The 15,507-nt window shown below is 36.7% G+C and overlaps 1 protein-coding gene across 9 annotated transcripts in view; it reads left to right on the forward strand.

Moving 5' to 3' along the window:
- The window catches only part of Tbck (TBC1 domain containing kinase), a 221,309-nt gene that overhangs the window by 49,136 nt on the left and 156,666 nt on the right, over positions 1-15,507 (forward strand). For all 9 annotated transcript variants that reach the window (XR_015446369.1, XM_021245450.2, XM_004866237.3 and 6 more), the window contains 5 exons: positions 6,427-6,568; positions 12,097-12,157; positions 13,217-13,278; positions 13,827-13,888; positions 15,208-15,356. Coding sequence is in view for 8 of the 9 variants with exons in the window: in XM_021245450.2 (XP_021101109.1) it covers positions 6,427-6,568; positions 12,097-12,157; positions 13,217-13,278; positions 13,827-13,888; positions 15,208-15,356 (476 nt within the window). In the remaining variant the exon portion in view is untranslated. The remainder of the gene's footprint in view (positions 1-6,426; positions 6,569-12,096; positions 12,158-13,216; positions 13,279-13,826; positions 13,889-15,207; positions 15,357-15,507) is intronic.

A 15,507-nucleotide genomic window follows, 5' to 3' on the forward strand; every position in this document is an offset into this window, starting at 1 on the left:
TCTCTGTTGTTAAACTTTCACTGATCTGGCAAAAAGGATAACAGATGATTGATTACCACTTCCTAATTACATATATATATTATTATATGATTACCACTTCCTAATTATGATTCACTCAGAATTGAATGAGCTTAATGTGAGAAGACTAACCAGAGTCTTAATTAGTGATAGCATGCGCACTGAGAGACGGAAACAGCACTCTGGCATTACTTTCAGTGTAATGTTTTACGCTTAATTCCTCATTCGCATGCTCTGACTGCATATTAGAATTCGAGTTGAGTCACTCTGGATGGCAGATGAAATGGGACAGGTCTCATATGTGGACATCTGTGTTGAAAGACCTTCATTTCTTCCCTTGTGATGTGGAGTTCCTGGTTTTTGCTGTCCTCCAAGAAGGAACAGAAGCTCATTTCATGCTGTACTCAGGTGGATGCTTTTGACAGACTTTGGAATTGTATTGATCATGCAGCTGCTTTTAAACATTTTTGTAACAATTATTTTCCTTTTTGAATATATAAGTTTTGATTGTTTTAGATATATAGAAATTAACAAATAGAACAAAGAATTCCTGTATTTCCTTTTAGATTCCCTCAGTATTACCTATATTTGCATTACCTCTCTTTTACCCTGTGCCCTATGTATGTGTATTATACTTTTTTGGAATCGTTTAAGAGGCATCAGCCCAGCCAGTGGCTTTTTATTCCTAAATACTATGCTCCATTTTATATGTCCTAAAATAAGGACTTTTCTTTTATGACCTCAGGACAGTGGTCAACATGAGGATATTACAACAGTGCAATATTACTGTCCAACCTAAAGACCTTAATCACATTTTTACAATTGTAGTGTGGTGATTTTTAAATAGTATTCATTTGTATTTGCTCTTAGGGTTTTCTAAAATAAGTTCCATCCGCCCATAACAGAATTGTGATATGTAGTCATGGAGTGTTTCTGAAGCAGAAAACTACTTAATGTATTTAGGGTTTTTTAATCATATGTAAATTTCCCTTTCATCATTCTAACTTAGATTATAGATTTCTTATCTAAAATTTTCATTAATGAAGATGTAGGTAATAATCTTAGATTTTATTCAGTGAAGATACATTTATCGAACACCTTCTCTTTTGCCTGTTGGATATACCTGACGGTTAAGTGTGTTCTTGTCCTCAAGAAGTTTCTTGTTCAGTGGACAAGCTTTTGGTTTTAGAATTCATTTTTTTTTTTTTTTTGGTACCAGGGATTGAACTTGGAGTACCAGGGATTGAACTTGGAACCTTGAGCTTGCGAGGCAGGCAGCGGCACCACTGAGCTAAATCCCCGGCCTTAAGCTTTTGGTTTTGATTGCCCACTTATTACAGTATGTAAATTCATAATCCTGTAGTTTTACACATCAAAAACTTTTGGCATAGGAAACAAACCATTTTTTCATTACCATCAAAATATTTGTGAAGATCATCAATGGTTTCTACTTAAAAAACCCCTTTGCGTAGAGCAAGTTCTTAGGCACGCTCTAACTTCGTCACGTTACAGTTGCTTTCTGACCGGACTTTCAAGGAGCTGCAGTAAATGCAGTTACTACTGCGTCTGCATTTTGTTTAAATCAATTTGTGTAAGCATAAAGTCCAAAAATACAACACAAAGAAAAATTACTTTAAGGTGCTTTGAATTTTAGTGATGAGTAAAAATAATCATTAAAACATTTAATTATTGAAACATTAAACATTTCAGCATTTTGAAGGACTATGTTTGAATTTAAAGTGCTTAGATAGGATTGGTTCAAGTTAGCATGTTGTCTGACTTGCTGCAAAGCTTCAGACCCAAAGGATCTTAGCAGAAATTATCAAGGAGCAAAATGTGAAACATTAGCCAGGAAAAATAAGTGATCAAACAGCTAAGGCATGAAAGAAAATATTTATAGTAGAAGAAGCTTGCAGTTGATTCAAAAGACAAATATTACAGAACAATAAGTAAAGTGTTACCATCTGTTTCAAAGTACTGTAAAGCATTAGAGATCGGGCCTGCGTCCGGCTCGGCTAGTCGCTTAGTACCTCAGTAACACAGCAGAGGATGAAAGTCGCTGTTGACCTCAGTGCCCCACTCCCAGCGTGGTCCTGGAAACACCTTGGAGTGCGGGAATCTGTGCTTAGGAAGAGAACCGTGTTGAGAGCAGATGGCCTACACTGAAGAACAGTTTCAGGACTTAATTGTTTTTATCTTCGATTAAAAGGAAGACTAGAGTCTTTGGAGCAAGTGTTTCCTCGGCTTCTGTTAGAAGGTTTGGATATTGCAAGTTACCTGTAGTTTTGCTTGGCTTTTGGCAATCTATACAGTCATTTCAGGTTAGATGTGCTCGAAATCAGAAGTAGAAATGAATAGTTTGTCTCCTAAGTATATTATGTTAACAATAAAAGGAAAATATTGTGTTTGTGCCCCAGGTTCCTTTATATAAAACATCCTTATGAATTCATTAATATTTAGAGCAGTTTAGTGTGGTTGGTATTATTCTTACATTGCAGATGAAAGCAAGATCACATATTATGAAATTAAAAGTCTTATCACATTTAGTGGGTTTTTTTCTATTATTTAGCATATATTTCTAGAGATTTCACACGTAAACTTAGAAAGCAGTGTGATCATCTTAGGCAGTTAGAGACCAGGGCCCAAACTGCAACCGAAAATGCACTTATTTATCACAAAGTGTCAGCACTGCAATTAAACCTGAATAGTGAGTTTTTACTTTAGAAAAGAATAACTCATTAACATTCTTTTGTCTTGAAAGAAAAACAGCATGCATGGCATAGGTTTGCCACCACTGCCTTAGGGTGAAATATATCCGATTTGTACATGAGCAGATTTTAAAGAGATACCCAAAGCATCATTGTTGCATTGAAATGAGAAACCCAAAGGGTAAACAAGGAACATAGTGGAGGACAGATATTGGGAAGAAGGGAGAACTTGTTCAAATGGGAAGGGGGATCAAGGAGGGAGGAGGAAAAAGGGGTAAAAAGAAAAAGAATTGTAGAAAAAAATGGAAACAGCTTTCTAAATGGGGAGGGGAAGAAGGGTTGAAGGGAGGGAATGGGGAAAAAAATCAAGGTATATTATATACAGATACAAATTCTCTGTAATGAATATGATCAGTGTGCATGACAAATATGTATTAATAAGGCATATAAAGTTTAAAAAAATAAAACTTGTTTCTATGTAAAAAAAAATCTTTAATTTACCCTTTTGAATTTAAGATTCAAGTTGTATTCCTCGACTTACAAGGGAATGACTGGCATTAGACGTGTAAGTCAGGCATGCTGGCAAGATAGTGTGAGGAAGCAGCTGAAGAAAAAGGGAGAGAAATGGAAGAACATTTGAGTTCCTGCTGTAAATGCAGAACATAGAGGTCACGCTTGTTTAATCGCTTTTTTGGAGTAGTGAGGTTTGAATCCAGGGAACATTGAGCCTACATCCCACCCCTTTTGACTTTTTTTTCTTTTTTAAATTTTGACTCAGGGTCTTACTGGCCTCAAACTTGAAATCCTCCTGCCTCAGCCTCACAAGTAGCTGGGACTATCGGTGTGCACCCCTCTGCCTGGCACTTAATACATTTTGATTAGGGCCCGGGATTTAGCTCAGAGGTTTCGCCACCTGCTGTGCAAGTGCAAGGACCTGAGTTCGATCCCCGGTACCAAAAAAAAAAATACATTTTGATTACAGTTATTGGAGGATGACATAATTTGATCTAATTAAATTGAAAATCCAGATATTGGTGCCCATGATTCAAACTGACAATAAATGAAAAGCATACACGTACATAAGACGTAGAGTTCTACACATTTCTCTTTTGTCTTCTGAAGCTGTTTCTTGTCATTTCATTTTAAGGTAGTGGGATACAAATTTACCAACGGCCAATGGGTCTAATTTGTATTTATCATCTGCTTTTTGTAAGCTAGTACTAGCATTTTGGATAGGAAATGTTCTTTTAAAAGTGCATGCACTCACATCGCATGTGCAGTGCTGGGTTTTAGTTGTTGCAGGAAGTGTGTGCTCTTTGTAATCCCTGAGGGGAAGGAGACACTAGGAGAAAGCCCCCACGCAGGTTCCTCAAGACTCCTGTCTTTTTCTCTTCTGATCCAGCTGTATGTCCTCCGAGTGTCACTGTAAGAAGTCTTAGCTAAGAAGATACATGCTGAGTTCCGTGAGTCCTAGGGAATCTCTAAACAGAGTGTGAGGGTGGTCTTGGGGACTGCAGCATAACCTGCTGGAGAAATGGACAGAAGACTTGGACAGGAACATCACACAGTAGGGAACCTAAAGGCCTAATAAACATGTGCCTCAATCTCATTAATTTTCAAAGAAATATAAATTGAAACTGCAGTGACATCTCGATCACATTCCTTAGATTGTCAGTATTACAGATTTTGTCGAATATCAGTGTTGATGAAGAAATAATAGAAACTCTCACACACTGTTGGTATATAGATTGATAAAACTTCTTTCAAAATATTTTGATTTAATAAAGTTGCAAGTACACATAGCCTGTGGCTTCTGAATTCCGTTCTAGAATTCTTAACTTGAGAAACATTTATGGAGATACACCATGTAAGGTATTCTGTGAAACACTGTTTATAATATAAACAATTTAAATGCCATTGATACTTAAATGTATAAAGATATATTCGTGAAATTTGATACTGTGTACTGTTTAAATGACTCATGTTAATTGAAAATTCAAAAGAATAATCAGCCTAATTGCCATGTTATATTCAGAAATGTACTTGACTAAACAGTTTACAAGAGATGATAAAAATTACTATATTTAAATTTTATGTTTATTACAGTAATAAACATATTACCTCTGACACCCCCCCAAACACTCCCCCTCTCCTTGAACACACTTATTATTCTCGCCACTTTCTGAAGCAGTTCTGGAAGTCTTTTTCATGAATCTTTATGAGGTTTGATCAAAAATATGGTGAATGCTGCTGTTAAGTGCCATCAGAAAAACATCACAGTTTGTCCTCATTCATCTTATTTGTTAGGTCTAATTTTGTATGACTTCTGGCTGTACCCCAAAAGTCAACATGAGCATGAAATGTCAGCATTTTAAGTTGATTCAAGATGTCAAGTTAGCCAAGACAGTGTAACTAAACACACATACAAAAGAAGACTTCCAGAACTGCTTCAGAAAGTGGCAGCAACAGTGGGATAATTGGGTCTGGATTAATGGCAGTGTATGTTTTGCTGTAATATCTAAAATTTAAACATTCACTTTGTCAGTCGCACCTTATATATATTTAGAGCTGTATGATAAACTGAGAAAATGGAAAGGAATTATAAACAAAAATGCCACAGGCCTTTCTTTCTGAGGGGTACAGATGGAGATGCAGTCAGAGACGCAGTGGGACCACTAGTCTAACTTGATGTTCTTCACTTAAACTCATTCTTGGTATGCATGTGCATTCTTATACCTTATGCTTACTTAATATTAATCCTTTTGTATTTATTCAGTATTAGCACAATTTTTAAAAACGTAATATTGGTGATGTGAAGAAATAAGCATTCTGTGTATTGCTTGTGAAATATAAATGGATGGAACCTCTGCAAGGGGGAACTTGATATGACATGCCAAAATTTAAAATGACATACCTTATACCATGTATTGTCACTTCTGTGAATTCATTCTGCCATCTACACATATATTTGTGAGAAACAGGATATTTATAATGTTTTTTTTAGCAATGTTTGTAATAGCAAAAGAAAGGAACTTTCAGAAACCTTTATCAAAGTGCATTAATATAATTAAATTATTGGCAGTTTTTCAAAAATGAGGGCAACTAAACTTTAACAGAATGTTCTCTAAAATACACTTTAAGGGAAAAACTATGGTATGGAGCAGTGTGTATAGGGTTCTATGTGGAGCAAAAGGGTATGTAAATAAGTTTAGTAGGGTAAAGGGAATAGAGGTTAAGAGTCATATATATGTCTGTGTACATATACGGTATATGTACACATTACGCATACACATATTAGCTTTGACATTCCTGCTACTCAGTACTGATTTGAAAGGTAAACTGGTAAAATAATAATTCAGTATTAAGAGAATATAGGTTGTAAGGAGGAAGGAAAAACTGGAAACTTAGAGGACCGCAAGAAAAGGTGATGCATTGAAAATTCCAAGGAAAATGGGAAAGCAGCTAGTGCTGCAGAGCTATTACAGTTTTAAAGTGATTTGATGTTCCAGTGTACTAACTCTGGTTGCTTGGACATAAGGTCTGCATCTGGATGGTTGGTTTATGGATCTGCCTACTAGCAGTTTTAGCTTGATTGGATAGGACTTTCACATAGGTTTGTGACACTGATAGTAAAAATGCAGCTGCTTTGTTACCCATTTTAGCTCAGAGTAATTACTGTTGTTCTAATGTATCATTATAGGTACCCATCATACTTGGCACCTGAGGTAATTGCACAAGGAATTGTCAAAACCACTGATCATGCACCAAGTGAAAAACCATTGCCTTCTGGCCCCAAATCTGATGTTTGGACTCTTGGGATCATTTTATTTGAGCTTTGTATGGTATGTATACAGAAATATGAAACTAATAAAAGATGTTTGTTGGAATAATTTGGGAGAAGGAAAGTTATTTAGTAATAAAGTGTTTTGTTGTGCAAAGGATAAAAGGCTTCATTCTTAGATTGAGTTTTAAAAATCCACGTTTTTTCTAAGTGTAAAACCATTACACTTTTATCAAGTGTAAATAGTTTTGGAAATAGTACACTAAAATTGTTACACTCTTTTTGTATGTGTCAGGTCTTTCTCCACTCTGGTATTCTTTCCTTCTGTTTCCTTATATTTCCTATAAACCCATTTTTTATGAAGCCTTCCCCAGATATCCTATGTTTTACTGAAGACTTAAGCTACTATTTAAAACCAAGACATCTAAAACACAGTGCTTTAAAACATAGGTGCTTTTCTTCCCATGTGCCAGTCCAGAGCAGGTAGGGTGGGCTCTGCCCCGGGCATCATGTAAATCCCGGCTGTCAGGATGATGGACCTGCTGTTCTCAGTCTGGCTGCCAAAGCCGCTCCTCCTCATCCTCTCTGGCTAGCGGAGAGGGCAGGTGTGAGGTAAGGAGCCTTCAAGAGGATGAGCTGAATGTTGCAAATAGGAAATACTCAGTATTCACTCTGCTTCCTGATCTCTCTGAAACACAAGCCGCTCTCCGTGACCCCTCCACCATGCCCTTCCTGCCTTGGAGCCAGCTGACCATGGACTGGAAGCACAAGCCAAAATAAAACTCTCCTCAAATTGTACCAGAGATAAGGAAGTGACACAGGCAGGAACTGATTCAGTAGCAGACATACTGCATACTAATCATGGACAAGCGTCTGGAAGAAGAGAGAGCTGGGTTTGACGTCTGCTGTGGCAGAGTATAGCTTTGTGACATATGATAGTGTGTTAGCCAGCCTTCTATTGTATCCGAGATACTGAATTTATAGAGAAAAAAAAGTTTATTTTGGCTCATGGTTAGCCTTATTGCTGGGCCTGTGGCAGGGAATATACCATGATGGAAATGCATGGTAGAGCAAACTTCTCCCCTCATGGCTGGAAGTGGGAGAGAGAGAGGAAGGGCTGAGCGACTCTTCTTCAAGGGCACACACCCTGTGAGCAGAAGGCCTCCCACTTCGGCAGACCTTAGAACTTCCATCATTTCCCAGCAGTGCCACGGTGGGGTCTAAGTCTTTAATGCAGGTGACCCACACCCCCAGGCCATGGGCTAGTACTGGTGGTGGCCTGTTAGGAACTGGGCCGTACAGCAGGAAGTGAGTGACAGGCTGGGGAGCAAAGCTCCGTCTCCCTTCACAGTTGCTCCGCTCTTCATCACCCAGCACCACCTGAGCCCCGCCTCCTGTCAGATCAGCACTGGCTCTGGGTTCTCACAGGTTGGAGCGTGAACCCTGTTGTGCACTGTATCAGCCAGGGATCGAGGTTCACGTGAATCATCCTTAAACCACCCTGCACCCATCTATGAAAACAGAGTTCCGGAAATCAGTCCCTGGTGCCAAAAGGGGTGGGTTCCTCCGCTCTAACGCAGGGGCTCTTGGCATCACTCCAAATCCACAGCAGGAAGTAATTAACTTCACTGCAGCTTCTGTAAATAATATTGGTATCTTTTATTGGAAAGTTATTGGAAAAAATAAGTGATACAATGTATATAGAGTACTTAGTACAAGTGTTCCAAAGCACGTTATCCATAAATATTTGCTTTTTTAATTGGGTTGAAGTATTTATGACGTGATGGCTTACAAGTCCTGCATTTTCTAAAGAAAAATGGTATCTTTTCTGATTGTTCACTATGCTTTAAACCATCAAACTTTTTACTGGTATGAAAATGATAAATATCATTTTTATTAAAGTCACAGCTAAACTGATACACAAATGTGAAGTATACGTAAGTATAAACGTGAAGTGGACAGCTCTTTATGAGTCATCACAGATAGTCTACACTTTATTAGGGTCTGGATATGTCTTATGTGAACAGTTCAGTTCAACAGATATTGATGAGTGTTTCCTGTGTGTGGCATCATGACAAATGCAGCAAGGGATAAACTTTGACTAAGACACATTGAGAGCTCGAAGTTAGGTTAAAATCTATAAGCTGTGAAGATAAATACAGAGGGCTGTGTGAATTTAAAGCAAGGAAAGTCTCTGCTATTGGGGCTTCATGGCATTTTAAGTGGTACTCAAGGTTTAGCCATCTAACTTAGGAATGGCAGACTAAATGTAAGCTCAAATCGTCTTCTGCCTCATCAGACTCTTGCTTTTGGTGCACTAAAACTCCTAAGCAAATAAATAGGAAGCATGCTAAAACTATTTTGCTTGGAAACACTTACCTCATCACCAAAGTGAGAACTAGTTAGAGTTTTAGGGAAAAAATTGTTATAACATGGTTTATTAGGTTATACTGTGATTTATATTATAAAATAAAGAACCTAATGGATTGGGTCATAGGAAACTGGGAAAAATGAGTGTAAAGTTGAGTAATTCTCCCCAAATTTGGCACAGAGACTAAAAATTTAAAAGGCAGTAAATTCAGATATTATAACATCTGCATTTTAAAAGTATCAGAAATAGAGAGTAAAGTCTTCAATTTGAAAAGACTTTTTTTATGGAAAAAATAAAAACATGAAAACAGCAGTAATACCTGGAAAAGAGCTGAATCCCAGCGCTCTGCTAGGCTGAGGCAAGAGGATCACGAGTTTGAGCCCAGCCTGGTAAGCTAGGGGTTTAGAGAGGCCCTGTTCCAAATTAAAAATAGGAAGAAAAGTGCTACGGAGGTAACTCAGTGAGAATGCCCTCAGTTCATTCAGTGCCCAGTACCGGGAGGGGCAGAGGGGGTGCACTCACAGGAAAACCTGGAAGCCTTATCATTTAGTGAGCGCTTATCAAAAGGCAGGAAGTTTTGTAATACCTTGCCATCTGTTATCTCAGTGGTCACAATAGTCTTGAGTTTATCTCATTTTTTCTTTTCTTCCCTTTTTTATCAGTACATGTTTGTGGTACACAAGAAATATGTAGAATTGGTACATACACATTATCACATCTTTAGGTGTTTTACTTGCCTCGCCCTAACCCTCCTTCCCACCTCCATCTCTGAGTCTCCTTCCCATATCCAAGTAGTCTCTCTTTTCGATCATGTACCTTTTATGTTGATGTTTAAATTATTCTTTGGATTTCTCATGTAAGAGGGACCATGTGATATTTGGGCTTATCTGTCTGATTTATTTCATGTAGCATTATGGTCCCAAGGTGCTTCCATTTTCCTACAAATTACTCAAATTTGTCCTTCCATGTGACAGAATAGTGATCCATTGTGTATAAATACCACAATTTCTTTATTCATCTGTTGATAGACATATAGGCGTCTTCAAAGATTTAGCTATTGGGAGCTGTGCTGCTAGAAACCTGGTTGTGCATATATCTCTGTAATATGATGTCTTTCACTCTTGGGAAGATACCCAGAAGAGGCATAGATGGGTCAAATGGAATTGCTATTTTTATTTTTTGAGGACTCTCTATACTAATTTCCATATTGGTTGTACTAGTTTGCACTCCCCCGTCAAGGTGGAAGGGTTCCCTTTTCCCACAACCTTGCCAGCATTTGTTTTGACTTCTTGATGATGCCCATTCTTTTTGGAGTGAAAGAATCTCAGTGCTGTTTTGATTTGTATTTCTCTAATGGCCAAAAATGCTGAACATTTTTTCATGTACTTATTGGCCTTTTGCCCTTCTTTTGAGAAGTGTTTATTTCAATTGCCCATTTTTTAACTGGGTGTTTTATTTTTGGGGTCTGGGTTCTTTTTTTTTGAGTTCTTTATATAATTTAGATATTAGTCATCTGCCCAAAGCATAGCTGGCAAACATTTTCTCCATTCTGTAGGTTGTCTTTGCTTATTAAATTATCTTTGCTTTACAGATTAGACACCTGAATTTCAGAAAGCCTGAACAGTCAAACTTACTTAATAGTCTTAAGTGGTTAAACAAAAATGCACCTCTTCCTCTAAAGCTACATTGTTAGCTAAAATATGCTGCTAAGCTTCAGTGTCTTTATTGATGCTGCAGAGAAGACCTTGAACCTGCTAAAGAGGGAAAAGGCGTATTGCTTATAAAGACTGAGAATGACATTACATTTCTTTTTAGCAGTGTGAATGCAAGAAAACAGCATGAAAATACCAACAAAGTTTAGAGAAATCATTTTTAATTTCAAATTCTTTAACTCATGAAATAAATATTCAAGAGAAAAAGTGAAATAAAGGATGTATAGAATTTTGACAAACACATTGAAAAGCATATGGTTAGAAACAGTAGTAATCCAAGCTTGTAGGCCTGAATAGGCAAGAGTGTGTTCCATATGCCACATCATGTTATGCGTGCACGCGTGCGTGTGTGTGAGGTCACCTTAGAAGAATAGCAAGCAGTTGGACTTTAAAAAACGGCATTGGCATCATATCCTAGGAGACTTTGAATGCAAACTTGACATATAAGATCTGAGAGGACCCTTGAAAGGTTTTTAATAAAGTAGTGGTGAAATCAAACCTGCATTTTTGAAAACTTAATGAAAGTAGTGTAAGAATTGAGGAAGAGAGGAATGGCAACTTCACTTCAGTAATCTCTCTGCCTGTAGCTCTGATCTTAAGTATGTAGGAACATTTTTTTCCCTATCTATTAAAAAATAAAAACTCTCTTTATCCACAAAAAAAACCTGAGTTATCTTCTTAAGCCTTTTTCAAATCCTAAAATATGATATAAATTTAATTAGTTTGTAACAGAAGTAATCAGTATTAGGGAAGCATTTTCCATTTTATATAATTCTCAGGACTACCTAGCGGGTATGTATGACAAATGTTGTAGTTATATAGATGAGAAAGTTGAGGCTTACAATGCTTAAGTCATTTGGTTAAGTTATATAACCATGTAGTGATGGAGGACTCCAACTGGTACACAGTTGTTCAACACGTAACTTTTGAAAATGTGCATATTTCACTCCAGACTCCATGCCAAGGAGCCTCCCAAGGCAAGCTAATAAGGAAACAAAATATGTGTATCTTAAAAATACAGCAAATACTACAGGAACACAAAGATGGCTGGCTGGCATTACTGTGGGTGGAATAAGGATGTCGTGGGATTCTGTTTCTCAATGGAGACAGACTACCTGGATCATTATACTAAGTAAGCATTACTTAGATAAAAGGCTAATACACATCTTTCTGGGGACATTGTGTTCTCTCAGTGACATAGTGCTGCTTCTGGCCTGGAATACCAGTAGACATCTAAGTGTGTGAATGTCAGTAGTGAACAGTGCTTGAGACTAAACTACAGTGTATAATAACCCTTGGACATATGAATGTTTAAGTATTATAAAACACTATAAAATATGATTTTACCAATAATTTGTAGTTGGTACAGCTGACTTTAAGAATCCAGTAAAGCCTCTAGAGATAAATGGAGATACCTGATAAGATCAATTTCAGCTATGAAAAAGGACCCCCCTTTCCCCTAGAAATCTAGATGTAAATATTAACAAGACCTATTTTCTCATTTAGGGAAGAAAATTATTTCAGAGCCTGGATATTTCTGAACGTCTGAAATTTTTGCTTACTTTGGGTAAGTGTCATACACTTGATTATCTTTCAATTTTAGGAATTGTTAGTAAGCATACACATTGAAGATGTTTCTTCTGAGACAGTGAAATGTCTCATTTTCTTCATGTTTCTAATCATTAGTGGTAAGCATTAACAGGATAGCTTAAGTTGCTTCTGAAATATTATGATATGCAAAATATTATATAGAGCTTTTTTAATTTTTTAAGGAATTTTCACTTGGAAATAATATGGTTTCATGATTTAGTCAAGTAAACTAACTTGTGCAACTCAACTATGAAAATTTGGAACTGTACATGTCTGTAACAGTTTAACATCGGACAGTGTATTAATTTGGGGGCCATTTGGGCTTGAATAACAACTCAGGAAGAATGCTTATTTCCTTAGCACATACTCATAAGTTTTTTCATGTGTTTGGAGTTCATTTTAATAAAAATTTGTGTAATCTAGAGTGGAATACGTTAAGTGTATGTGGTAATAAAGGAAAGGGAAACCATGATAGGATACTGTATATAAAAAATGGTAGGTTAGTATGCAGATTAAGATAGTTTACAAATAATACCTATAGAAAAGTCTTAATATATATTAAATGATAATGAATTATAAATGAAATTACATAAAATTTGACCAGATTAACTGCATTTAATTATAAATATTAATAATATAACTATGAAGAAGTTTTGAAGATTGCTAAATATGGTTCCTATTAAACCTTACATGCCCAGAAAAATTTGTGTACAGGCTCCAAATTGTTAAAAGTAAGTTTTATCATGAAAAAATAAAGCCTTTCAGTGTCTTCACCTTTCTTGAATTATTCCTTTAAGTTATTTTTAGTACATATGATTAATTAATATTTAGTGTGTGAAGTTCTTTATTTCATCAAAAAAATGTAAGGAAAGTGAACAAAATCATAAGTATTTTTCAGTATCCCAAATACTTGAATTGCCTTGTTGTTCTAAAAATTTTGACTAATTTGTCTCCTGCTATTCTGATTGGATTAAACTGATTGGAATAGTCAGCTAGATTTCAAAGGCTGCCATTATTCTGTCTCTCTGTTTTGTAGGCTGTGTGGATGACACTGTAACAGTGCTGGCTGAAGAGCACGGCTGTCTGGACATTCTGCAGGTTTGCTGTAAACCTGTCTCACCCTGTTTATGCTCCTCTGACTGAATACTTGCGCCTGGCCCATTCAGAGGGAACAAAAATACTAGTGTTTTCTCCTGGCTTTGCAGGCTGGCAGCCAGGATCCAGGTGCTTTCAGGTGCATTTGTTTGGTGTGGCTGCAGGAGCAGAGCGGTGGAAGGCTGTTCAGGAGGGAAGGAGCTGGGGCCATGCTGAGTGAGCTTGCTGCTTTTCTCAGGGCTCCATCACTCCCCACCCACTACAACCTCCACCTCTTACCCCAGCCCTTCAGGTGAAGACTACACCCGAATCGGGGAGAGACAGTCAGACCACAGCAATATGTCAGTGGTGTTTCTTAAAATTTTACACTTGGGATCCAACAGCAAGCTATTTAAACTATGTGTAGTTTTCTTTACACAGAGTGACAAAAATATAAGTTGTATAAAAACCAAATACTGCAAAGGATTTTTTAATCTTCTAGACAAATATTTGAGTAATATATATTTATAAAATGGATCATGTTAAATAATAATTTTTTCTGTATTTACCAGGAGCTTCCTGAAAATATGATAGATCTTTTAAAGAAGTGCCTGACCTTCCACCCTTCTAAGAGGTTGGTATTATTAAAACTCTGAGATTACACTGATGTCCTTCACACATATGCAGTTGATTTTTTCCCTTGTTGTTATACTAACAGATTATGCTTACATGTGTAGTAGTACTTAATTCTGATCAGTATCTTAAATCTGAGTGATTGAAGGGTTGAAATTTTGTTAATAAAATAAAAGATAATGTTAAACCATAGTCAGAAAACTAACATGTCAAAAGAAGTTAGTAGCTCATTTCCTAGCCTCCAAGTACAAAATCAGCTAAACTGTGGAATATTGTTATTTCTAGACCCATGATATCAGAGAAATGAGAGCAAAACTTGGCGTTACGTACTATAGCAATGAGTTTGGCTACATGTTGAGATAGCTAATGATTGCTTATGATATAAAATGGATTTCAAAGTTTTATTTATTTTCATTTGATTATGTCACTCTTAAGTTATATAAGAATTCCAGAAGTATATAATGTTTTGGTTTTTTTGTTTTGTTTTGTTTTTTTGGTACCAGGGATCGAACTCAGGACCTTGCACTTGCGAGGCAAGCGGTGGAACCATTGAGCTAAATCCCCGGCTCTGAAGTATATAGTGTTTGAGATAATGTAGTATAATTGTCTTTAAGGGAATAACTTCATCAAGAAATGTTGAGGACAGAGGAAATGGTATTAGAGAAGAGTTTTGGGTGAATATGCCACATTAAGATAAAAGGGTAGGAAGCAAATTTAAAAAGTATTAGATTACATACTTTTTAAGACATTCAGTAAAAGCAGGTATGTGCAAGTTAGGCTAAAAGTAAAACATGCAAAATCTCTTGTAGAATGATTTCTGATCATAAGCTACAGAGAGTCCAACAAAATTAAAAGTGTTCACCGTCATTTGGTCATTATATAAAGGTGTACTCAAATCTTTTGCTCGGACTTTCTTTCCTAATACAGATACTAAAAAGTTCCAGAGTTTTATTGCTTTTTTTTTCCATTTTTATTAGTACAAGTTTGTGGTTTATATGGTTACATTCAGCATGAGGAGTTGGTACATGCCCATGACATATTTTAATTCTTAATCCTCGTCTCCACCCCTGCCGACCTCTGGGTTCCTTCCTATTGGCTCAGTACCTTTTGTCTCTATTTCCTGTTATCTGTTTTTATTTTGCTCTTTAAATTACTTTTCTTACCTTAGTAGTAGGTTTATAAACTAAAGTTGAGGAGTGCTGTGTTTTCTGTGCTAATGAGATGCTTAGGATTTTTACTATCCTCTTGGAGGTGTGTCATTTTTCTCAGAAATATTTTATAACTTGTACTCATGCTGTGTATTTTAAATTATTTCTCAAGGCCAACCCCAGAGGAATTAATGAAGGACGATGTGTTCAGCGAAGTGTCACCTTTATATACCCACTTCACCAAACCTACTGGTCTCTTTTCGTCTTCTCTGAGATGTGCCGACCTAACCCTACCCGAGGATGTCAGTCAGTTGTGTAAAGGTAATGAAAGACAAACATTGGGAAGTTATGTTAGCCCTGCTTCCACAGGGAGTTCCCTCCTCTTAGTTTTACTTTTGAATTGGTCGACAGTCGATTTACATTAGTGGGAATTTTATGGAAAATTATTTAAGAATTAAGAGATGATTCTAGA

Source organism: Heterocephalus glaber, unplaced genomic scaffold, assembly GCF_053883595.1.
Source record: "Heterocephalus glaber isolate CG9 unplaced genomic scaffold, H.glaber_assembly_v1.0 deba00001688, whole genome shotgun sequence".
In the NCBI taxonomy this organism is placed as follows: Eukaryota; Metazoa; Chordata; class Mammalia; order Rodentia; family Bathyergidae; genus Heterocephalus; species Heterocephalus glaber.